The 23,745-nt window shown below is 42.7% G+C and overlaps 2 protein-coding genes across 9 annotated transcripts in view; one reads left to right on the top strand and one right to left on the bottom strand.

Annotated features, from left to right (window-relative positions):
* The window catches only part of LEF1 (lymphoid enhancer binding factor 1), a 70,272-nt gene that overhangs the window by 8,893 nt on the left and 37,634 nt on the right, over nt 1–23,745 (bottom strand). For 5 of the 8 annotated variants that reach the window (XM_079307333.1, XM_079307330.1, XM_079307331.1 and 2 more), the window contains exons 5-11: nt 19,576–19,708; nt 15,538–15,628; nt 13,241–13,324; nt 11,301–11,423; nt 10,451–10,613; nt 7,698–7,805; nt 4,495–4,543 (exon numbers count right to left, since the gene is read on the bottom strand). In XM_079307333.1, the coding sequence (XP_079163459.1) occupies nt 4,495–4,543; nt 7,698–7,805; nt 10,451–10,613; nt 11,301–11,423; nt 13,241–13,324; nt 15,538–15,628; nt 19,576–19,708 (751 nt within the window). Of the gene's footprint in view, nt 1–3,800; nt 3,842–4,494; nt 4,544–7,697; nt 7,806–10,450; nt 10,614–11,300; nt 11,424–13,240; nt 13,325–15,537; nt 15,629–19,575; nt 19,709–23,745 lie in introns of all 8 variants that reach the window. The other 3 variants (XM_079307335.1, XM_079307337.1, XM_079307336.1) reach the window with 3 other exon arrangements.
* The window catches only part of RPL34 (ribosomal protein L34), a 216,541-nt gene continuing 210,192 nt past the window's right edge, over nt 17,397–23,745 (top strand). The window contains exon 1 of the mRNA XM_079307350.1: nt 17,397–17,406. The gene's annotated coding sequence lies outside the window, so the exon portion shown is untranslated. The remainder of the gene's footprint in view (nt 17,407–23,745) is intronic.

Here is a 23,745-nt window from a genome sequence, read left to right as displayed (position 1 = left end):
AGTCAAGAGCTATAGAAAAGGGTAGAACATTTGTCTCAATATGAACTACTCCAGCAGCAATTTCAAGAGCACTGGACAAGCCAGGTTTGAAAACATGCCTCAGAAAGGAAGGTACCACATCCTCTTTGCATCTCCTTTCTCAGATGCTGTCCAAAAACCCATGGTCAACCACGACCACAGTCATCAGATGCTTCTTTTCCACAGTATTCTGGCTGTGGACTGGTCCACTTTTTAGTCTGCTTTCATAGCCTCACTCCATTTTATTTTTAAGTAATAGAAAAAACATAATCCTGTCATAAATTACTGCCCAAAAAATCACTTCTCTGATGAAATTTGGCTCAAATTTCCATGTAGGAAGTTTGAAATGTTAAGATAATTCATTGTTCAAAGTTAAATGGTCTTAATCTGATCCTTTTAAGCACTTCTGATTGCAAATCAGTATTAGTCAAGTTCTCTTGGTTTTGAAAGCTTTGCTAATGTAGATGCTAATTGTCATGGAATTTTGCAACCCACAAATATACTTCTCACAGTTAAGCACAGTTAAGTTATTAAGCTTCTCTATCACTCTTTCTAGCCCTTGATGATATGCCAAAACACAATGTTAAATGATGTCGTTTCCCAATTGCATCCTGCCACATGTTGAATGATGTGCCTTTTAGAGTTCTGTACAGAGCAAGTCATAAGAAGTTAAGTATTTCCATGCTGCAGAACAATGAGGAATTTTTCTTAGTACACTTATTTTCCCTTACTGATTTCAAAATACTCATGCTAAAAATCACCTTTTTTTTTTTTTCTTCCGAAAGTCAGATTAGATAGGAAATTGGAAATCTCCACTTCCAAGACAGAATTACTCATATTTACAAATCCCCTAGAATGCTGTGCTTAAAGTAAAAAATCACCACTCACCTTTCAGAAAGGTGCTTAACAGCTACTCCTAGCTTTCCTCATTTCCCCTTCCCTCCTTGGCCTCACCTTAATTTATTTTTAGCATTAGTAGGTCTAATTTCACTCTTGGTTGATTTCAAAATAAGAGAATAAATAAGAGTTATTTCTTCAATAAATCAAAGTTATTTCCAACAGTGTGTTGGGCTATGTAAACTGCAAACAAAATCCTTCTTGGGACAGTTCCACAACTCTTGACACTTTGGAGTAATGCAGGATAATATAGCAAAGACTGCAGAGGGTCACAGTGTTCCTACAGCATTCTGAAGTGTTTTACAGATTGGCCATTCAGCAGGCTGGATATCACAGAACTCAGTTACATGCTAAGCAGTGAAGTCATAAAATGCCTGCTTCTGTGTATAACCCTTGGAAAAGGGGCAACTTAATGCTACCACCTTGACTTTACCACTCTAATCATGTTCAAGTTAGGAAGCAGGACTAGAGGTCCACCTTAAAAATCAGTTACTTGCTGAATGTTCATGGACAAAAAAAAAAAAACCCAACAAAAACCCCACACCCAAAACCTTCACAGTATCTTAAATCATGTCTGTTTGCATGTCTCTTCCGTTACTTTCCTCTGAACATCCCACCACACAACCCTCCCACCATTTCATCCTTCTCACTTACATCACCGTAATTACAGCCCTGGCTGATCTCCTTTGTGCTGATCTTGAGATTCTTTCTTTGGTCTTGCCACCTACTCATTTCTGATTCTTCTCAGATAACAGAATGCTTGTCTCCTTCCCAGACCTCCCACCCTCCTTCTCCCTCTTCCTTACACCATCCCTGCGAGTAAGAACGCTATTCTCAAACTTATTATCTCCATCCAGCAAAGACTACAATGGCTCTGCTGTGGGCCTGGTAAGACATTATGCTTGTGGGCAAAACATTCTTTGGATTAGGTTTGCAGAGGGCAAGAGTCTTAACCTTCAGAAGTTTACTTTGAAGTCTGGCTGATTCAGGCTCCCTAAATCATTCTGTGCATCTAGTTCCAGCAAGAGCACATCTGTACATCTCCAGTGCAGATCATCCACTGGGCATGAAACACATCATGGGGGTGCCTTCACATGCATGCATGGAGGCAACAGCACACTCCCCCTCTCTGAAGAACATACTGCTGTTTTCAGACTCTGCCTGAAGACAGAGAGACAGGTATTGCCAAAGTTTCCACACTGTTACAAAGCCTAAGAGGACACAGGAAGGTGGGAGTGTAAAGGTCAAAGGGAGAGGAAACCCCCACACTCCAACCATTCAACCTCTAACACTGAAAATGCAGAGAAACTCCAACAAAAGTAGCTCAGCATAGGCAAGACTATAAGGCATCCAAAACCCAAGTACAATCCCTGTTTTTCAGCTGTCACTTAAACCTTAGTTGTATTCCAATCCCAATCAAGTGCTCTGCATCAATTCAGATAAAATTATGGGTATTTTGCCTACTGGTACTGTGTTAAGATCAAAGTGAAAAATATTCACAACAGTCATGGACCTAGACAGCTAAGCTGAAATACCAATTGTAAAACTCAAGGTTAAAGCACTTTATTTTTCAGTACGTATCATGCTCTAAGTAATGATATTTTACAGCTACATTTGTTGTACAGGCTACAGAGCACAACACTGCAATCCCCATCTTAAATTGGCATGACTTAGGCACATTGCAAAGGGCAAGGCTGCCTGTTTGCCTGAAAAACTTCTGCTAATTAGGAAGAAAAAAGGAACACAGATTTTGCCTTTTCACTTCAACTTTAAAAAAAAAACCAACAAAAAACCCAACAAACAAATCACCAAAGTCTTGTCTTAGCCAAGTTTAGACTAACCAGCATAATGGCATAACTCCAGAAGAAGCCTGAATCATGCTGACTGACACACTGCACACAGGAAACTGAAGATGGCTTTCTCAGGCTGACAGTGTAAGCAGAGCTGAAGGCCAACAGGAGCCTGCTTTGCTGACTACTCTTGAGTGTCACAGGGAACCTGTGGCCAAAGGAGGCAGAGGAAGAGGGGACAGAGCCCATTTCTGATACAGCGTGTCGGTGATTTTGAAAAGTCGTTTTATTTTTTGTATGATTCCTGGACTTCTTGGGAAATCTCCAAAGTGCAATCTGGGTTAATTAGACAGTTTAGAAACAACTATTGTTTCAAATTAGAGCAATTCCTACTAGAAAACACATCACAAGAGAAATAGAAGGACCATCCTTCCAACACAGACACTGAGAAATTAGAATCTCACTGTGGTACTGTGTGCACTGACAAGCTGACTAGATGGTGTTATTGCCCATGTGTAATCACTAGTCATTCCACCCTTAATGATACAAAAAAAAGAAAACACATGCTGGAAATACAACAACCACAAAAAACCCCAACCTGTACCATGCATGAAGTATCACTGTACAGCTGTGGGAGAAATTCTGAAACAACTGAAATACAATCCCATTTTCTTAGCAGGTGTTTTGTTAGTATACAGGTGAATAAATTGTTTTTAAAAGGTGTACCCAGCCAGCCAGAATCTTGTTGATGTTAGCACATAACCTGTGCTCCAAAGCCAGCATCTACCCTGTTCTTGTGAGCTGTGACAGTCTGGGAGGGCTTGCACCACTTAATAAACCCATCCCTGCTCCACAGGCAGACTTACAGTGAGTCAGTGAGGTGTGGTCAATTTGAAAATATTATGGTTAAGCAGTGAAATGGTGAACACCTAATAGATAGCCGGTATAAAAACCATCAGTAATCAAAGTAACATTAGCTTTGGAATATGATAGTTCTGCAATTTTTGCTAAATTCATATTATTGCATAAAATTTATAAGAAGGCTTATTTTACAATTCAGTTTTAGCAGCAGGAAAGCTTTAGAGATGTTCTTACCATGCTTCAGATGTAGGCAGCTGTCATTCTGGGGCCTGTACCTGTAGAAGATTGTTTTCCTTTAACAAATTTCTGTTACAGAGTTTTTGCACATTCCAAGTAAGTTGTTTGCTACAGTGTTACATGGAATTTTTTTTTGTGTGTGTTTTTTGGTTTTGTTGTTTGGGTTTTTTATGGTTCTTATACCAGCCATTTTTTGTTGGGGAAAACAGGGTGTTTCTTTATATATATATATATTAAAGGCAAAGAGGAGACTTCACTGATGCTTTTAGCCAACCTACTAGGCAGCTGTTAGTGTACAAAGAAATGTAAAATACATTGAGAAAAAATACAGTTACTACAAAAGGTCTGAGTAAAGTTTCCAGTGTCCAATCATACCACACAGTATTTGAGACACATTGAAGTCTGAAGATGATACAACACTGATTGAGGAGAAAAGCAAAGATGAGACAGGACAGTGATTGCAGCAATGAGTCAGTTCAGCCAAAGATGTTGATGCCATCAGGACTGCTGCTTAGAAAGGGGTAAGGGAAAGGAGGCATGGGTTGTATGAATGTTCACAAGCATTCCAGTATCTTAAAACGTCCATCAGAAGCAAGTGTTAGACAAAAGCTCGTAAAAATTAAATAGCACAAGCCCTGGTTTCTAAAATACTCCTGAGGTGAATGGCAAGTACAAGGTGGTCATGGCCTACCTGATGCTGATTCCTGCAACTTTTCTCTCTTCCTCTTCTTTTTCTTCCCCTGAAAGAGAGAAAATTTTATCATACCATTACATGCACATGACTTTATTTTGTCACCGCACAGCAAAAAGTCATCTGGACACTGAAAATGTTAGCAGAAAGCCCAGTTATTTCCAGGGTAGCTTTTCTATCCCACTTTTAGCTAGTTCAATGGTAACAAAGTTTGATCTGAGCATCTGTGGAAAAATATGCACATCAGTAATACATATATTTATACCCACATGGAATTACAATTTCTGGCAGTTTTTCAACTAACACTGGCAGCCACAAGCACCTAAGAGACTTCTCATGCTCAATAATCTGATGACACATATGTTGGTATCATAATTTATGGCTCTTATAAGAACTCTTCACACATTCAGACACTTACACTGTCATACATGGCAGAAGCAGACAGGGTGTTGAAAGCACCTAGGACGACCATGACTTGTCCCCAGGGTGCAAACCAGCCAACTAAAACTGTTCTGATAATGCTCGTACCTGAACAAAAGCCAAGTCTGCTGTGGCTGTGCCTGGAGAGCATGGTCTGCAATAACCAAACAGCAGAGCACCCTTAACATGGCTGAAGTGCAGAACACAAATGAATGCCTGGCAGCTGTCTTTCTGAGAGACCACACTGGCCACAGCGTGCCAGCCTACACACTCAGCCTTCTCCTGCACCCCCATCTAGGGAAGTGGCCACAGCTCCTGCTTCACACAGTGTGTCAACTGAAACAAAAGGCCAGCTTAGACCCATAATTTTAAACCTCAGTCATCTTGCATCACCCTAACACCACTGATATTCTTCCATGTGTCTTGTCTTTATTGCCCTGTAAAGTCAGTGAAAGCTTTTTGTGTGTATTTTAAGAAAAAATCGTATTTATTTATATTTTAAGGAAGCCTCCAGAAAGGCTGATTCTCAAACTACTGTCCTTATTTATCCCAAGGCTGGCAACAGGGCTGGGCAGTGCCTTGTGAGCAAGATTTTGAAGTTAGGACCAATACTAGAATACTACATTTCAAGGGCTCTGGGGAACTCACAGCAACATACTTTATCACTTAGGCACCATATGTTAACATGGAAAAGTCATGGGACAAAAAATTGTTTTATTCTCTATGTCAGGCTGACTTCAAGTGCTAAAACATAAACTAAAAGCTGATCTGAAATCTACCTATAAGATCATACAAGTGAAGGAATAGAAGACTGGACTGAAAACTAGTTGTCAGCATTCCCAAGTAAGATAGTTTCTGACAACTGCAGCACACACAGACACCCTCATGTTGTGAAATGTGAAAATGTGAAAACATTGTGTTTCTCATGCCTATTACACTATTTGGCATGACTGCTTTGGGTATCAATAATAAAAACATATGAAAAAGGTTGTTTTAACAGTTGAATAACAATGTATAACATTTCTTCAAATTTCTAAAATCCTGCATAACCAGGCAAACCAAAATAGAAGAACTAAAACCAAATAGTATGTTTTACTTACTTGTACTGTTCTGTGAAAGAGAAGAACCACCCCTAAGTCACCTCCAATCCTCAAAATACTGGAGTTTATTTACCTGTGCTAAATTAACACAATTTCACTTTTTTGGAAAAACCCAAGATGACACATATCTGAAAAAGTTTCAGTGATAAGCTGTGCTCTCCTATGATCACTGTGCTCTCTTACGAGCACCACTGCAGAACGTGTGCATTCCTGGAGAGGCAGAGGGGAGGGCTGCAAGAGGAAGCTAGCAGAGTTCTTCATTGTAACATACAGGACTGGAGTATGTCAGAGCTATACTTCCACACAGGATGCAGGCTGGAAGCACATCAAAGGGATAACTCATACGTGCCACCTCACACACTCCAAATGTCTGTCAAGGCACTCCAGAAGCCGCAGGTCCGCTGCTTGTGCCGTGTGGCACAGGCTGGGCAGGACACGGGCTCTCACAGCCAGCATGGCCAAACAGCACAGCACCAGCTCAAGGCCTGATGGCCAGTATGCACGAGCTGACAGGGCTCCAAAGTGGTGTGGTTTTACAGCAAGTCAACTTGAGACAAGTAAAATCTCCCCTGTTTGCAGGGAGTCTTTCCCTAAGAGCCTGTTTGTTCCCAGCTATGCTTCAGAACAGCTCTGCTGGCACAGTCTGGCTTCTGGAAATAAACCCTACCTGTGTAGTGTCAGGACAGGTTATTGGCTGTAAAAAACAGACAGAAAGAAGCTGCTAAGGGCTCTCAGTTGTGTGTGTGCTTACAGAACTGGGCCTGCATGTCAGCAAGTCCAGGGTATTTCCTTCAGAGATAATCACACAGTTTCTGTGTCAATGCATTCTGTGCCAGTTTCTACAGTTTCTGTTAACACTGTATTCAGGTACCTCATCCTTAATGTCCAAAGACATCACTGAAGTAGAGAAAAACTACTGTCCACCTAATGCAGAAGGAAAATTGAGCCAGATATAGCATGTACATTTCCTATCCCTATCCTAGATGTTGTCACATCTAATGGAGGGACAGAAAGTAGCTGAGATCTCAGGTTAGGATCAGTTTCTCAGGACTGCAGCTTCTGGATTTGGTATCATCATATTTGGCTACACTGACAGCTCATTGTAGGCACTAGAGTGTAGCCACACAGTGCAGGCTATTTGGTATTTAATTATAAAACAAGAGTAACTGTAAGAAAACTTCTTAATGTATACACATATGTATCCATGTACAACAGCAGGTTCTACCAGGAAGGTTACTTTAAAAGATTTCCACAGATGAAACATCCTGAATTAATTTGACTTAAAGCTCAGTCTGCATTGAGACCCTTGGTTCTCTTGAAAGCAAGACATCCCTTTTTTCTGGACAATAAGTGATCAAATAGAAAATGATGGAAAATTCACAGCTGTATAGTACAACAAGAAACAGTACTGGCCATTGTTTTAGGAATAAAATTTTCCACATTATTTTTTCCCCTCCAAAACTGTGAATTTCATAAGAAGGATCTCAACAACAGCAACAATATCCCGAGTTTTCTGGATGCTTGAAGTGAAAACAAATATCAGGTTTATGTTATATGTATATTCACCATTCTGTCATCCAGAACTTTCCACAAGATATAAAGAAAAAGAAGAAGCAATAATAATTTTAAAAGTTACAAAAAGAAAGTGAATTTTTAAAGATAACCTTCAAATGAATGACTTACATAGTTGTCTCTTGCAGACCAGCCTGGATAAAGCTGCATGTGTAGCTGCCTTTCTTTACGAGCTAGTTCATAATATTTTGCTTGTTCTTCGCGGGAGAGAGCGTGCCACTGCAAACAAAATAAACACACCTTTAGACCAGGAGCTAACTTAAACAGGCAGCAGATGACTTGAGCACTTTAGTGACTTGATTCAGTCCTTCCCCACTGCAAAAATGGCATTCATTAGCAATTACAAGCACCTGTGTTTATTAATGACTTTCAGGCATTTCTCAGCTCTGCAACTGCCAAGTGCCTTGAGCAAGACAAAAATTATTTATGGAAACAGGGCTCACCAAATAATCTGCTCACAGAACCATGCTCTCCCAACACTACTTAAAAAAACCAACAACAAACAAACAAAAGCAAACCCCAACAAAATACCAGCAACAAAACCAGCCTTTGGCTCCTGACAGAACTGAGGGGGTTTATACTGCTTTTAAAGAGCAGCAATCTCCCCCTGACAGAAGGGTCTGCTGTTTTCAAGCAGCAACTAGATACAGGTTTTCAATGCCAACACAGAAGGCATTCTGGGCACTCCTGTTCCAAAATCAACTTCTAAGTATTGAACTTTAAGGTACTTTCTTTCTGATTAAAAAAGGAAATAGCAACTGCAAAAGTTCCAAAGATAAAGAAATCACAGAACTAGTCTTACAAATTATATAAGTTAACCTTTATAGTCAAGCAGGAATACATTTCCTGGTTTCATGTACTTAAAAATAACTCCCCCCCCCCCAAAGCAAACAAAAAACCTCACAACCTACACATTTGGAAAAATACCAGCTACATCAGCATCTAGAAATTTTGTTCTTCCTGAACACCTATCACAGAACTGAAGCAGAATTCTTCTTATTTAGAATTAAGAATTAAGTTCCACTGATGCAGCATTAGATACATCTTCTTGTTTGACAACATCCATGGGGAAGTAAGGGGTGAAGAAGTTATTAAAAAAACCCAAAAACCAGACTAACAATCATTAATAAATCTTTAAGACACTCATACAAGACTAACATACAGAACTAAGATTTCAGATCAGATCACATTTGTATGATTTAATATGTTGTCTGGTTACACATCAGAGGATGCAAACTAAAGCTCCTGTCTGCCTGTACTTGGCAAGTTGGATGTGTTATTGAGACCACAGCAGTTCAGCCTGTCTGCAGCTCTCAAACTCCACATGAACAACCAAGAACTGGAAGGTAGTGAACACAATCCTGTGGGATCAGCAGCGTGCAAAGTGTCAGCTGGTGGGAACAGTTGTGATGGTTCCTTCTATAGGATAGCACAGGCTAAATAGTGACCAGGATGCCTGAACACAAAACAATGGACAATAATTAATGTCCAAGCAATTGCATTGGATAACTCATGCCTCGTTTGTACCACAGGAAAAGTGGAATTTGAGGTACTTTCACGGAGAATAGTAACTTGAAGAGTCCAAGCTGCAGAAAAAGCATGCAAAGGAGCCCTGAGGCTGGTTCCTTACCAAAACAGAGATAAATAAGCCACTGCCCTTGTTCAGGCCAAGAAAACAAGGCTGTTACACTAAGCAACTAAGATCAATCATCTGGGAGTGCCATCACCTGTAAGGGTAGTTCACAGATCATAGAATACTGTGAGTTGGCAGGGGCTCTCAAGATCATCAAGTCCAACTCTTAAGCAAATGGCCATGATCCTAGAGACTTGCATGGCAGCATGGAAAAGGCAAGTACTATGACATCCTTTAAGGGGAGGTAACAACAACAACAGAAAGCAGAAGACTGCATGAACTGGGACAAGTACCAGCAGATTTCTGCTCTGTTTGGAGGGGGAAGTCTTCTGGCTGTCATACAAAAGAAGCTCTTTAAGGTCATGTACTGATTTCCCACCTAAAAGTACAGGGCTTTCAGAGAGTCACAGTGCCTTTCAATACTGCCTTGGTCAGTGATCAAAAGGAGGTGTTCACTGGGAATTTGAATAATCCCTACTCAGACTCAGATTGATACAAAAGTCACCTCTTTTCTCATTTCTGGGAGTCAGTTGCAAAATGGGCATTTACCTCTGCTGCCTTTCCTTGGAATAACACTGGCAAAGAACATGAATGCTGTACTGTGAATTTGCCTGCACAGTTTCTTTCAGAACATGGAAAACACAAAGCATGGCTACAATGCCACAGAAGCATACAGCTCTCAGCAAGGCTCTGGTACATGTACTGGGATTCTCAGTATTAGGCTGATGACTCCAGAGATATTCAAAGCTTGGCTGGGAAGGTTCCTGAGCAACCTGATGTAATTGGACCTGCACAACATGACCTCTATGAGTCCCTCCCAACCTACATGACTACAACTGGACCACATTATATTCACTTTTGATTTTCATCTCCAGTAGCATCCAGTGTTCATCTCTGAATGATTCCTTCCTGCCCTGATGGACATCAGCCTACAGGAGGACCTAGAATGTGATCAGAATGATCTTTGTATGTGTGGCTGAGGGCATTTCATGTCTGAGATGCTGACACCATAACATGAGTGGAACAGACACAAATTTGATGATGTTGCTAAAGCTGAAAAAAGAAATTAAAGATATTGCTTTTATTTTTGTTGCATGTTTTATCTTCTATAGCTAATTTGATAGTTGCACATCAGTTATCACCTCAAGCAGAAAGTCAGCCTTCACAGCCAGCTAAAGGGAAACACAAATTAGCAGCACACGTGAGTGCTCACAAACCCTTGTGTACCTACCCTTCTGCCAAGGATCTGGTTGATAGCTGCACTTTCTTTCAGAGTACACTCTGCTACAACATTTGCTCTCATTTCTTTCATGTACAACATGAAAGCATTCAGAGGTTTCTTAATATGAGGTCTTTTTGGCTCTTGTTCTTTTCTCTGTTCGTGCTGAGGCTTCCTAAAACGTGGTTGGGAAAGGGAAAGGAAAGGAAAAAAAGCATTAATTTGCCTTCAACCTAAAAAGATCCAATGGAAAATTTCTAACTTGTGGTTACAGTAGCACTTAAGTAGTAAGAATGAGAATTTCAGTGGTCGTGTCCCATCCACTTTCATATCTTTCAGTTTAATACTCAGGGAGGATGTCAGGTTGACATTCTCTAGCAAGTAACACTTAATCTGTGAATCTGCTCCAGACTTGTCTCAACTCTCTTTTTGAAAGGCTATCCATGGTACCCTAAAAGATCACTGCCACAAGCAGGAGAATAGCTTCTTATCCCCTTCTTCCTAGGTCTTCTGCCTCAGAGTACTAAGCAATGAGACTGCTTTTTACTAGTGAGTTTTGCAGGTAAGAACTTCCCAGCAGAAGTTCATGAGTTCACAGTCACAACTGGACAGGTCCATGATTATGACTGAATCAAGACAGCTGTTGCCAACGGCTGAAAAGTGCTGGACTGGAATGGAAAAGGGCTTCCCATTACTCTTGCCAAACAGTAGCCCACAGTCCCTGTTTTGGTTATAGGAGAAGAGTTAAAATTCAAAGAGCTCATAAAAGGCACTTTTTTTTAAACATACTTGACTCTTCTTCAGATAGAGTTAATTCTCAGGCATTTATTCATTAAAGGCTAGAGCAGAAAGGCAGACTCACACATGCATTAGCTCACTGTCGTTGTGCAGATGTTCTTGTTTTACTTGAGGTGTTACAATAGCTGGGTGAGGGATTCCAGTTGTGTGAGGGCCTGGAGGACCAGGAATCATGTGATGTGAAAACCTAAAAGAAAAAAAGAAAGGTCTGTAACCCCACTGAAGACAGGCATCAAAACATGTATGACAGCAGAAGGACACTCCAAGAATGCAAATGCTATGGAGCTTGCATGAAGACAACTCTTAAAGAGCACACAAAAATATTTGGCTAAGATTTGTGCATTGTAGCCCAAATATTCAAGAAAAACAAACAAACAAATCAGTCAACATTTTGGTTGTAGAGAAGTTATTTTATTACCTTTCAGGCAAATATGAGAAGTATTTAATGTCTGTACTGTTGCACTGTCTAGCAATAAAAATACACATTTCTTAACCAAAAAAATGTATTTCCACACCAAGATATAGACATCCTTGAAATATCCACCACCAGCCAATGCAAAGGAGGAAACTGCCATGCAGAAACAAATAAAATGAAAGTAGAGTCTTTTCAAGAAGTCCCTGATGGCTCTCTTTACTTTTCAAGGTAGTTAAGGTAAAAGATTTTAACATCATTTCATCTGAACCCACTATTCTTACCTCAAGTGTTTAAAATAAACTTTGACAATCCTGCATCCTGGATGAAGGATGGGAGCAGGGAGAGATTTTTGTCCTAATTAAAGCTTCCTTTCATTTGTACAAGAAGGAAAATGGAAAATAAATTCCAAATACCACTAACTGAATAATCCTACCTTACTAACCCAGGTCATTCTCAAGGACAGCTGAGACAGATCTTGAAGGTGCTGAGCATTGCAAACTCTGGCACAGCAGAAAACCTGCATGCTGTATTTTAAACTGGTGGAAAGTACCGTTAACATCAAAAGCAAGCTCATGCTCCAAAATTTTGCTGAATGAGTGATGGCTAAGGAATGGCATCCAGCCTCTCCTTTCACCCTTCCCTAGTCCCCTTGTTGCCCTTTTCCTTCATGTGATCAAAATAAAGGAAACACAAAGCCCTGTAACCAATCAAGTGATTTTATCATGGAGAAGGAATGGGTTTTCTTCCCAATCACCCTGACAGGCACAGGCTTATCATTCTTCTGTAAGGAAGTGAAGGGACAGTGATAATCCAAAGGAGCCCACACACAAAGAGGTAAGAGGACCTACCACTTAGCCTGTCTTAAATCCCTATGCAAGAGGATGTCTCTTCTACAGATCACAGAAAAAAAAACCCCAAGAATTGTGTATTTCAACCTCTTGTACACCAAGCACAGGATGCAGAAGCTGCCTTTAGAATGCAAAAGCAGAGCAGAGGAGATCTGGAGTGTGTCATGGCCAGGTCTCAGCTAGCATTGCTTGCTTGCACTTAGACATAAAGACAGTGCCTGAGTCACACACCAGTACAAACACCGTGCTGGCATCCCCTGCCATTAGTGGCTTTGGGCTATGAAATATCTACTTGTGAACAAGTTTCCACACAGGGCATTACCTACTTGATTCAAGACTAATTACCAACAACTTTGCAATTGGAACTAGAGAACACAGACTAGAGTGACAATCCACCTGGTTGCATACTGACATGAGCAAAACCCAAGGATGCTATGCTATGTGTTGCATCTAGAAATGAACAAATGACTCATTTCAGATGAAACAGCTCAATTAATTGTTGACAATTCACTGGGTGCTCCTCATTGCAACACTTCAGAGACCGACAGGAAAATGCTGAATGAGACCAGTGTGGGATCCAGGCAAACTGCATATACACACAAAAGTTAAATAAAAATGAATGCGTAAGGGTTTAGCTGACTGAAAAGCAAGCATAAGCAGACCAAGATGCAAGCAGAAGAGCAACTTGCCCTCTAATGCCAGCAGTTACTCCCCAGTCAGTCATTCACCTCCTACACCTACCTGGACATGGAAGGGTCGACTGAGAGTGAGGATGGGTAGGGCTGCCTGAATCCACTCGAGATGGGATATACAGGCTGACCTTGCCTGAGGTCACAGAAGAAAGGAACCCATCAATCATATGATATGGTATTCAATGGTTACTCTAGAGTTACAAGCTCTTGATGGGAACTCAGTACTAGACACAAATAAGTAGTAAGAGCGAACACTTTCAAGAGTTCTTCTAATGAAACTAATGAATACTTAAATGCTTCGAACTTTCTTCCTTGCTATTGAAAGATTCCCAATCTAAGTTCCCTTCCTGGGAAGGAAAGCAAAACAACCAGCCTTCCTCCCCAAAGGCACACACACACACACACACACATTCACTCTCCTCTATCTCCATCCCTCTCTCACCTAGTTTTAGACCACTGGAATCAGATTTGTTAAACAAGCTCTTAGGAAAAAAGCATCTTATTCCAAATAGTTCTACTGTAGCTCAGAGCAAGAACACCAGATGGTGAACTGTTAAGCTAAAAAGTTTTTTGAACAGTTTTATTAAATCTTTGAAAACTTAAGACTCTCTCCATTAGCATATGCTATAGTGAGGTACAAGTGGACAGCTTTGCTAAGTAGAAATTTATTTGATAAAAAAACCCAACCCAACCATGTCAAAGCCCACAGTGACACGAGTCTATCTTACTTAAAGATCAAATTTTGCAGTTCTGCAAGAGAAGCTTGTGTGAAGTTGTTGGCTTCTTTGTACTCCCATGTATACAGAATATTTTGCCACCAGTCCATCATTTGAGGTCTTTAATTTTTGTCCTCAGAACTACATTTTGATCAGTTTCAGTCTGCAATGGTTCAGTCACGACTACAGGGAACATCCTGAAGTAATGTGAGCAAACACCAGTTCAGCCCAATCGCCTCTACCAGCCAGAGGGACACCACACATATCAATCCTGTTCAAAGAGTTGCTTAGTGACTAGTCAGTCAGCTCTCAGATAAGAAAAAAAATGGAACCTGGCCTTTGTAAGGTTCAGGACACAGATTTCAATCTTGGAGCGTATTAGTGGAACTGACCAGCACTCAAAGGGAAGAGGAAATGAAAAAAAAAAAATTAAGAAAGTCCCAAGAGCGCTACCTCACAGCAGGGAGCTATAGCATAAGGGACAGCTGAGTATGTCCTGCTGTTGGTGAGTGCTGCTGAATCTCTGAACCTTTTAATCTTGGATCTTGTCCTCCTCTTCTTTCTCTTTTCTTTCTTCCCTCCCCCCAGTTTCTGCACTGAGAAACATTCTGAAGAAATGACTGACCACATCTGGAAAACGCATGCTAGCAACTGCATGGTGGCAGTGGAAGTGAGGAGTCAGCTAAGCAGCAAAATGGGTAAGAGGGGGGTAAAAAAGATATTTAAAATATAGTCAGATACTTCCGTATTTTAGTTTGATATCTAATAATTATTTGCTCCCAAAATGTATGTGACCTTTCCTGAAAGATATGCCAGCAATACAGCATTTCACCATCTTCTGCTCTCTACTTTCTCTGCCTGTTGTCATCTGGATCATGTTTCCCTCACATGGAGACATTAAAAACCAATAAAATCTGCATCCCTCATTGCATGGGCACAGACTAGTCACAATACAGATTCTAAAGCACTGGAATTGTGGCCGAGTTGCCTTATTCCCTGCTCCAAGAGAACTGAAGGCAAGTACATATCTACCCCAAGCAGACATGAAGCACCCTGCCAAACCTTTTACTCTGAAAATACCACATTTCCTCCAAAAGGAAAATGACACCCCAAGTGGCAGCAAGAGATCATGAGAGTGCTAGTATTAGCAAGAGCAGCAAGATCTCCCAGTGGCAGAGGCTTCTCTCCATACAGAAACTGTAAAAAGCAGCAGACTACAAAAGTTTGTTCTCCATTTGGGGCAGTTTCAAGATTTCCCCCCCATACACACTTCAAAGTTCTTTCCTACCTCCTCTCTACTCAGCAATTGCAATTTTGTTTATTAAAATTTACATTTAATTACTTGAGAACTGTTTTCTGCTATCTTTCCAAAAGCTAAGAGGCACAAATCTGTGCCATAAGAAACATACAGACTTCAAAGTGAAATCTACACACTTCAATTTCCGTATGTGTTCAAAAAACAGATTAATTTCATTTCAAAGATCAACATTTTTTCATCTTTTCAACGAAAATAAAGTAGCAATTTCTTACAGGAATGAGATTATTATTATTTTGTAAATGCTGTGATTGATTCAACAACAGCAAATGGTGTGAACATGCACCTGTCTGAAAAGAAGCTAAAAAATCTTACCAGCCAAGAGGTGGTGTTATTTGTCCAACCCCCCCTGGAGACAAGGGATAGAAGGTAGGGAGATCAGGAGCTGGAGGATGCCTGGACATGCCTGTTAAAAAGCACAGAAGAATGAGTGAGTTTCCCCTCAAAATACTTCTTATATGACCTACAGTTCCCAGCTAATAGTGCAATGGAACTGGTGCTGTGGATAAGGAATAACCACCTGCTTCATTAGCAAAAGGCTTCTCAGGCCACCTTCAAAAATACTGCATACAGTCCTGCAATTCAAAGGGAATACTGGAAAAAACAATGTGGAAGGAGGAAATAAATGTATGGGCAAGCAGCTGTGCAAGTTTAGATCTCCTGTGAAGTGCATTAGGTGCTGCTGTCCTCTCAGTGGTCCCACCAAACCTGACAGGATCCTGAGGACCTCTTCCAACACATCATGAAGCAAGGGGAAATAAAGCATTGTCAAAGAGGTAGCACAGAAGAGCTATTAGATTAGGTAAATTGCTACTTTTATATTTTCACGGGCTCCCTTATGGATTCACAGATTTTGGAAACTTGCTACCACAGAGGATCAGTGGTTAATTAAGAATCATTTTCAGGCCTGTAATGGTCACACTTGATATGATTCATTTGGCTTCCAATTGTCACTCCAGTTCCAACTAAGCTCTTCATCAAGTTGACTCCTGTGGGCTCCAAGGTCAATCTGTTTTGCAATGGTAGTATTTTATGGAAAAATAAGAGTCCCATCAGGAATGATCCATCAGCTCACATTCCCCAGAACACAGAGTTCTACAACTGCAAGAATCACCTCAAGATTAAAGCTAATCCTCATCCCAAAAGGGTCTGTGGTCTCCATTCTTCACCTAAACCTTGTGCTCCCAGGAGACAAGGAATTACAGTTGCAGAGGCCACAAAGACATTGGTTTATTTAAATGTGTTTGGGGAAGAGGGGGTGAAGCAGAAGGAATTGTTAAGTCTACTTCATATGTTAAATCAGCTGCTTTAAAAGGGTATTAAATATTTATGTAGTGATACTCCAAAGGTCCAAGACTGAGTGTGTGCTACCTTGAGACTTAGTTTATAGACTGATGTTACTGATTTATCCCCCTGCTCAGTTTGTATTTAAATCTTCTGAATTTAATTACAAGATTTGAAGAATATTTGTCAGGACCATGTACAGGAAAGCATGGAAAATAATACCAGTTGTGTCATCGTCTCAGAAAAACTGAATTTTCAGACTTGGAACAACAACCTAATTGAGGATCAAATTTCTGGCCAGTTGTCTTTTCAAAGGTGTAAAACACCAGAGAAAGAAACACTTTACATATCCCAGGGCTTTTACATGAGAGGGAACACTCTTTCTGGGTGATTAAAAAAAAGAAAACCAAACAAGGTGTAAAAGAAGCCCAGGGTGTCATCTCTCACATGGCTGATGATGACTGATGCTCCTGGAAGTGATGACACAACCTTGCCCCAGCCAGACCAAGTTCTGCACCAGGAGCTGGACCTCTCTTTCCCCAGAATCTGCAGTTCTGAGACAACACTTCTCTCTCTTAACTAATGCATAGTTGTTATTGCTAATCCAAAACTCCTGGCCCTTCATGAAGGGCTACCAGCACCTAGCACCTGCAGGAGCACACACAGCTACAATATGGCCAGTGCCCTTCAAAGAAAGTTCTCTTGAGAGGTCTAAGGAAAAAAAATTAAAATTAAAAAAATAAAATAAAGAAGTGACTGCCTTTAGGAAAGCAGTGCTGTGTGTCCATCCCAAAGTGCCTTGGGTGCAAGAGGCAGTGCTGAGGGCAATCTGCTGCAGATCCCCTTGTTGGAGGATTTGGTGGAGGATGGCACCCTGGCATCAGGGCTAGGGCGCCAGGGCAGTGCCTTGTTCCAGACCCACAGTGGGAGACAAGGACAGAAACAATGGTTGGAGGCATTTGGCAGAGGACCTAAGGAAAAAAAAAAATCTTCTCTTTGCAGCAACTGCATGGGCTACTTCACTGCGGCTGCTCCCACACGCCAGCGGCGCCGAAACAGGGAGCAGGGATGGAAAGACCACACACATCAAGGAGAACATCCCAGACAAAACCAGTAGTCTCCAGCCTGCATTATCCACATCATCCATCCCCATCTTTGTCAGACACTGAGCAAAGGGATCAAGGCCCTGTTCAGGAACACCAGAGGGAAATGAGCTTCGTGCCTCCTGGCAGAGCCCCTCAGCAGCCTTGAACTCAGGGATGGGGATGTGACTGGTGGGATGCTGGACAGGGGAGAGGGTAAACAAGAAGCAGAAGAGAGGATGTGCAGCAGAAACAAAAAAAATCAACAAACCAGATGTTGTTCAGTTGGGGTCTGCTGTACAGGAATACAAAAATAAACTGGGGTAAAGGCAAAAATCAGGGCACAAAAGGGCAAACTCAGCATGGAGCAAGCAAAAACCTCTTGAGCTCACAAAGTGCAGCAGTGGGTTGTGCCCCAGCTGTCACAGCCAGCTTCAGCAAAGAGGTGGCAATCCCGTTCTCTTAACACGTGGCACCCCTGGGATTTCAAGGAATGAGTGTGAATATCCTTCTCCTGGGCACTGATGCAAAGGAGGAAGACAAATGAGGACAGGAGTCTCCATTTGCTTCTTACAAGTCTGAAAAAGATATTATACATGTATTTACAGGCCAGGCTTTCCAGGCAGAGTGCTTTTTGTATTGCCCCTCCCTAGAAAAAAACAAAACCTAACCAACAAAGAGTAAAAACCACACAGAGCCACTAGGCCATAGCATTTTCTGGATATAGCCCATGTTATTATCTCCCTAGCACAGCCAAAATGAAACCTAGGCATTGAGGGAAAGACAGAACAAAAAAGCCGCTTTCCCTGAACAATGATGACTAAAAACCCCTTCAAATAAATGAGATAACAGTACATATGGATGTGTGCCCAGGTAAAGCAGAGCTTCAGGATTTTGTCACCTGGAGTCACAGCACGTGGTGGGACATGCGAGCACAGAGAGAGGCAGGGAGAGGCACCCTCCAGGACCAGTCATGGCACTGACAGACTTCCTGCCCATGCAGAGATACCCAGACTACAGTGAATGCCTTTGTAAACCTCTGCTCTCTCTCCTTCCCTCCATACCATCTGCTCTCCCATGCAGGCTCCTTCAGCTCAGGTGCTTACCCAGACCCTGGCTCAGACCTGCGACAGCCATGGCCAGTCCTCCCCTTGCACCTCCCCAACATCCATCACATCCCTCCCAGCTCTTGCAACCCTCTGCAAGCAAGCACACCCTTCCTGGAATCCCTTATGTTCTCCTGGGTACTGGGCAGAAGCTCTTGGCACAAGCTGAGCTTGACACCTTGGAGACTGTCTGCTGTTCCCTGACTGCAGACTGACCCTGAGCAGGGCTGGTCTGACATTCCCACATGTGGATCTAGGAGGCTTTTGTGCTTGCCTGAAGGTGTCCTAGAGGTGCAGAGAAAACCGACATGCTTGACTTGGACATATAAAAAGATGCTTTCTGCAGAAGGCAGCCAGCAAAAGAAGGTTAGAAACCATCAGATTTGTAAAGCTTTTACTTGCACAGGCTCTAAACTACTTTTATGGGCAAGGCTTTGATTATGCCAGCTGACATACAGAAGAATATGGACAACCAGAATACAAGGACATAAAATAAAGTGAAAGAAATTGTTTCAATAACACCACTACTGAAGCACTTGTTCCCTCTTTTTGGTAAGGTGAGGAATGGTTGCCCTTTCTGTATTTGCATGCTGCAAATCTTGGGCACCACAGGAGATAGTGAAGACTGGATGCTATTTACTGAGATTTTGAAAGACTGATGAGAAAAGCAGGACCAAATTATCACATTAGAAAGAGCATAACAATTCAAGCAGCCAAGTTAAATATCAGCATCACGGCAGAATTACCACCCCTGAAAGCGCCATATGCACCTGGTAGCCTCCCTCTAAAATATTAAAATTGGTAACCTTGGCTCTGCCAGCAGCACAGAGGGCACCAGGACCACCCTGCATCCCCCCTGTGCTGGGAAAGGACGGGCTCACCTTGTTTGGAGCTGACCTCAGAGGGGACGTGAGACGGGTGTGACCCCGGGGAAAAGTGCTCATCGCTGTAGGTGATAAGAGGGGTGAGGGGGTGAACCGCATGAGAAGGCTGTACCACGGGCACCTTGTTGGACTGCAAGAAAAGAGCAAAAACCAAATCGTGTTAGCTTGATGAGGCCTCTGCTTTGGGAAAAAACCAAAAACAAACCAAAATGCTATTTTAAAATATTTGCATTACCAAAGCGGGGGAAACAGATGGACAGACATGGCAGTAGGGCTAGTGGACGGAAACCAGGTTTGCTGCCAGAATTGGCATCCTCAAACCACTGGCACCCAAAGAGGGATGCAGATACTGAGGAAGTGCAGGGAAATGGGTGGGGACCGGGAGCAGGAAGAAAGGCATTTGGGAGACATTGAGACAGGGCTGCAGAAATGGCAACTGGAGAGATGCAGGGCAGGAGGAGCTCGGGGCTGGGCAGGAGGAGCTCGGGGCGGGGCAGGAGGAGCTCGGTACAGGGCAGGAGAGCTCGGTACAAGGCAGGCAGGGCTATGCACCAAGGCTGCGACCTAAGGACAGCAGAGTCAGCAGCAGCGCAGCAGAAACCCTTTGGTTACGGGAACAGCATTTTAAAAAGAAGGCTCCTTCATTCTTAAAAGCAGCACAAGATTCATCAACTTCCCTCTTCCTCCCCCCACTGCTTTTCCTGCATGGCCATGGCACGGCACAGTTGGGACAAATCCCTGCCATCACCAGAGACACAGCAAGTTTGTTCCCTGCAGTTTGACAAACTCTGGTTGAAAACTCTTGGTCTGTCTACCGGGTAACTAAAGGGTCACCCCTGGAAGGCTGATTTCATATAGGAGCAGTTGGCAGTGGCCTCTCCAGAGGGTCACTTAGAGGGGAGACCTGCTGAGAGCACGGGGACAGAGCTGGGAGGCCTCTGACTCTATCAGGAACCCAAAGTGCTACAAATGCCCACAAGGGTCCTGAAATGGGTGCCATGAAGTGATGGCCTTGCAGGGCAAGATTCACACTTCCCACCAGCACTTCCACAGTACAGAGGCACAGGGAAGGAGGTAGGCAGCATGACAGGATGATGCTGTCCAAAATTACCCCCTAAGATCAAGGTAGAAAGACAACAGAAGTCCTCAATCCCAAAGAAATCCTGCATTATTAACACTGCTTGAAACCCAAGTTGCTCTTTCCGTGGTAGGACGAGGCATAGTGATAATGCCAGCATGTAACAGGCGCTCTTCATTTGTGCTCTGCCACTCTACCCTTCCCCTTAGCACAAATAATTATGGAACAAATGGCTTTTTAATAAATCCGCCCCCACCATTCCCGCAAAAAAAAATTTAAAAAGTAAAGCTATCCTTCAGACAGACACACTGACAGCAAGGACAGCCTGTCAAACATAAGGAATTAAGAAAAAAAAAATTAAGAGGCCAATGAAATTAATTTCCATTGAGTTCACTATTGAAATCCTGGCACAAAGCAGATGTTAGGACATTGCTCCATGCACAAGCCCATGATTTTTCTGGACTTCTGGAAGCAGACGGGTTATTAAATGAACAACTCAATTTATTGTTAAGGCTGGTAGGAGCAGAGGAAAGGGAGCAAACGGGAGCCAGTGCAGCATTTTCCACTTTCCTTGTTTCCAGAGCACCACCTTAAGGAACTTGCATTAGCAGGCAGTATCTTCTTAATGTCTGACCTATCCCTCCAGTCATATAGCTCAGAATCTGGTGCCATGAATTTTTGCTAAATTATGCTATCCTTGCTCTCCTCTTAATTTTACGGTTTTCAACACAGATTTGCTTTCCTGTGGGAAAGAGATAAGAACCTGAGGATTTTAATTTAAGCTTCGGCCTTGTCTTATATTTTGCAAGATGGAGAGAGAAAGCAGCGCTGGTAGGTGTTTTAAAGCCAACAAGCATTAGGTCCATTTTTATGACCAAATAATAAAAGCAATATGAATTCTCAGTAATATCTATGAGTTGAGTCGTAAAGGGGATAGCTCAGGCTGCTATTCATCTTCCCCATCCATATAAATTCCACAAAAAACAGATGCCAACAAATTTCAGACGATTTACAAATCGGGCCTCAGTCTTTAGCTATGAAACTCGTGGGCCAGCCCACCATTCAGTCATTACTTTATCAACAATAAACTGTGTATTATGAATAAAGATAAGCAATAGATGTATTTAGGTCACACACACAGCTGCTAATCAGCATTAATTTCTCAAAATTTAGTAATTAACATTTTGTATTGTACTGGATGTAATTGTCATGCACGCCCCTCATATCAGAGCTCCTTGCTTTCAGAAATCACCCATTTATACTTGGAGCACGCCAATCCCTGTACCCCTTTGCTCTCCAGCATCCTGCAGATTTTATTTTATTTTCTAATTCTCGGCACCTTATCCCCTAAGCCCATGGCAGCGGCTTTCAGCGAGCAAAGGGACCGTGAGAAGTCAGGAGAAAAGCAAACCGCTTGTCAGCGGGCTTAAAATTAACATATAAACAGGCCATATCTCCATTAAGAGCATTTAGGGGTCTGCAGAGCCAGAAATTGGGAGAGAAAAGGTAACAATCAAAAATAGCAATAATGCAAAGCTTCCCAGCCTGCCTGCCCCACTCTGCTTTGGGAAGACCCAGGGATCTCTGGCAGCTAAATCCTGCTGGTGACCCCAGTGTGACAGCAGAGGGGGGCTCGCTGGGCACAGGCTGAGCCTCCCTGTTCCCTCTGCCCCCACTGATGGCCACAGTGATTGACAGCAGGAGGACACACAGGGTGACACATGCACCATGCAACCAGGAGGAGAAAGGCTTGATAGCATATTTTCCAAAAGCCCCATGAACTTGCAGTTCTGCCATGGCATCTTTGCCCTACAAGAGAGTCCAGACAGGTTATCTGGGCCTTCCTCACAGAGAGGGCTCAGGGCAAGAGACAAGACCTCACATGCAGACACCTGGATGCTGGTCTTGTCACCCTCTCAACCCTCCCACCCCCAGCTGCAGTGAGGGATTGGCCCCAGGTGTCCCACCCAGTCCCAGGGACACTGCCCTGCACCCTTTGCCCCAGCGGCATCTGGACTGGGGATGCTGCCAAAGCCCCTTGCACCATCTACTGCTCACAGTGGGCACAGTGCTTTCCAGGGTGTGAACCATGGCCAAATCCTACCTCACTCTGAGGTACAAAACTGTGCTGATGAGACTGCTTCTACTGCTTCCCAGGCTTTACCCACTGGCTTCCTCCTCCCACAAAAGTGGCATCCCTACTACATTTGTCTCCCCAGATCCTCCAAATACAATGCATACAGCTACAGAAACACTTGAGAGGCTGACAGAGACCCAGTCCTGGTCAACATGACCTCCATGCACGGGGAACTCCACTTCCCATGGCTTGCTGAGCACCTGCTGACCAAGCCCACAGCCAGCTCTCCCTGGCACACTGGTGACATTCATAGCTAATACAGGCATGGTCCACAGAATGCCTTTTTTCCTCAGCAAAGCCTGAAAATCTGCAAAACCCGATCAGTCCGCATGCCTTCAACGAGACAATTACATAATTACACACTGTCTTATGTGAGGTTCTTCAGTATTTCAGTACAGAAATTATACTTCATCCACCCACCAAAACATAGCATTTTGGTGCAAGTAGATACCCAAGCAGCTTCTAAAACCACAATAAAGTGAATGAGGATGAAATTTCCACTTCATTCTCATTTCCAAGACAATCTGGAGAAGCTGAACATTTGTTGAAACTGTCCCTAGCACAGCTCTGATGCAGCATAAATGGTGCATTTATTACCACACCACACCACTGAAGTTCCATTTTCTGTGCCTAAGGTTCTTCACATGACCTGGAAAGTAAAGGAAATGGGACATACAGCACAGCTCAAGATATGCAATTTGGAAAAATTGCTAAAAATGAGGACCTGTTGTTTACAACCTGAAAACCTATGTTTTAGGACACCTTATCACACATGCATTACCTATTACAAGCACTAAAGGCTAATGGCAAAGGAATAACCCATTCCTGCTGGCCTGGGGACACAGCTGTGCCCCACAGCACTTAGCTCCAAGGGACACTCCTGAGAGAGTCAGCCTTGGTGGTCTCCTCAGAGACCATATGGCCACCAGGGCTCCAGTCTTGCAGCACAGAC

The sequence above is a fragment of the Erithacus rubecula genome (assembly GCF_903797595.1).
Source record: "Erithacus rubecula genome assembly, chromosome: 5".
Classification (NCBI taxonomy): Eukaryota; Metazoa; Chordata; class Aves; order Passeriformes; family Muscicapidae; genus Erithacus; species Erithacus rubecula.
This window is presented reverse-complemented; position numbering and strand designations above follow the sequence as displayed.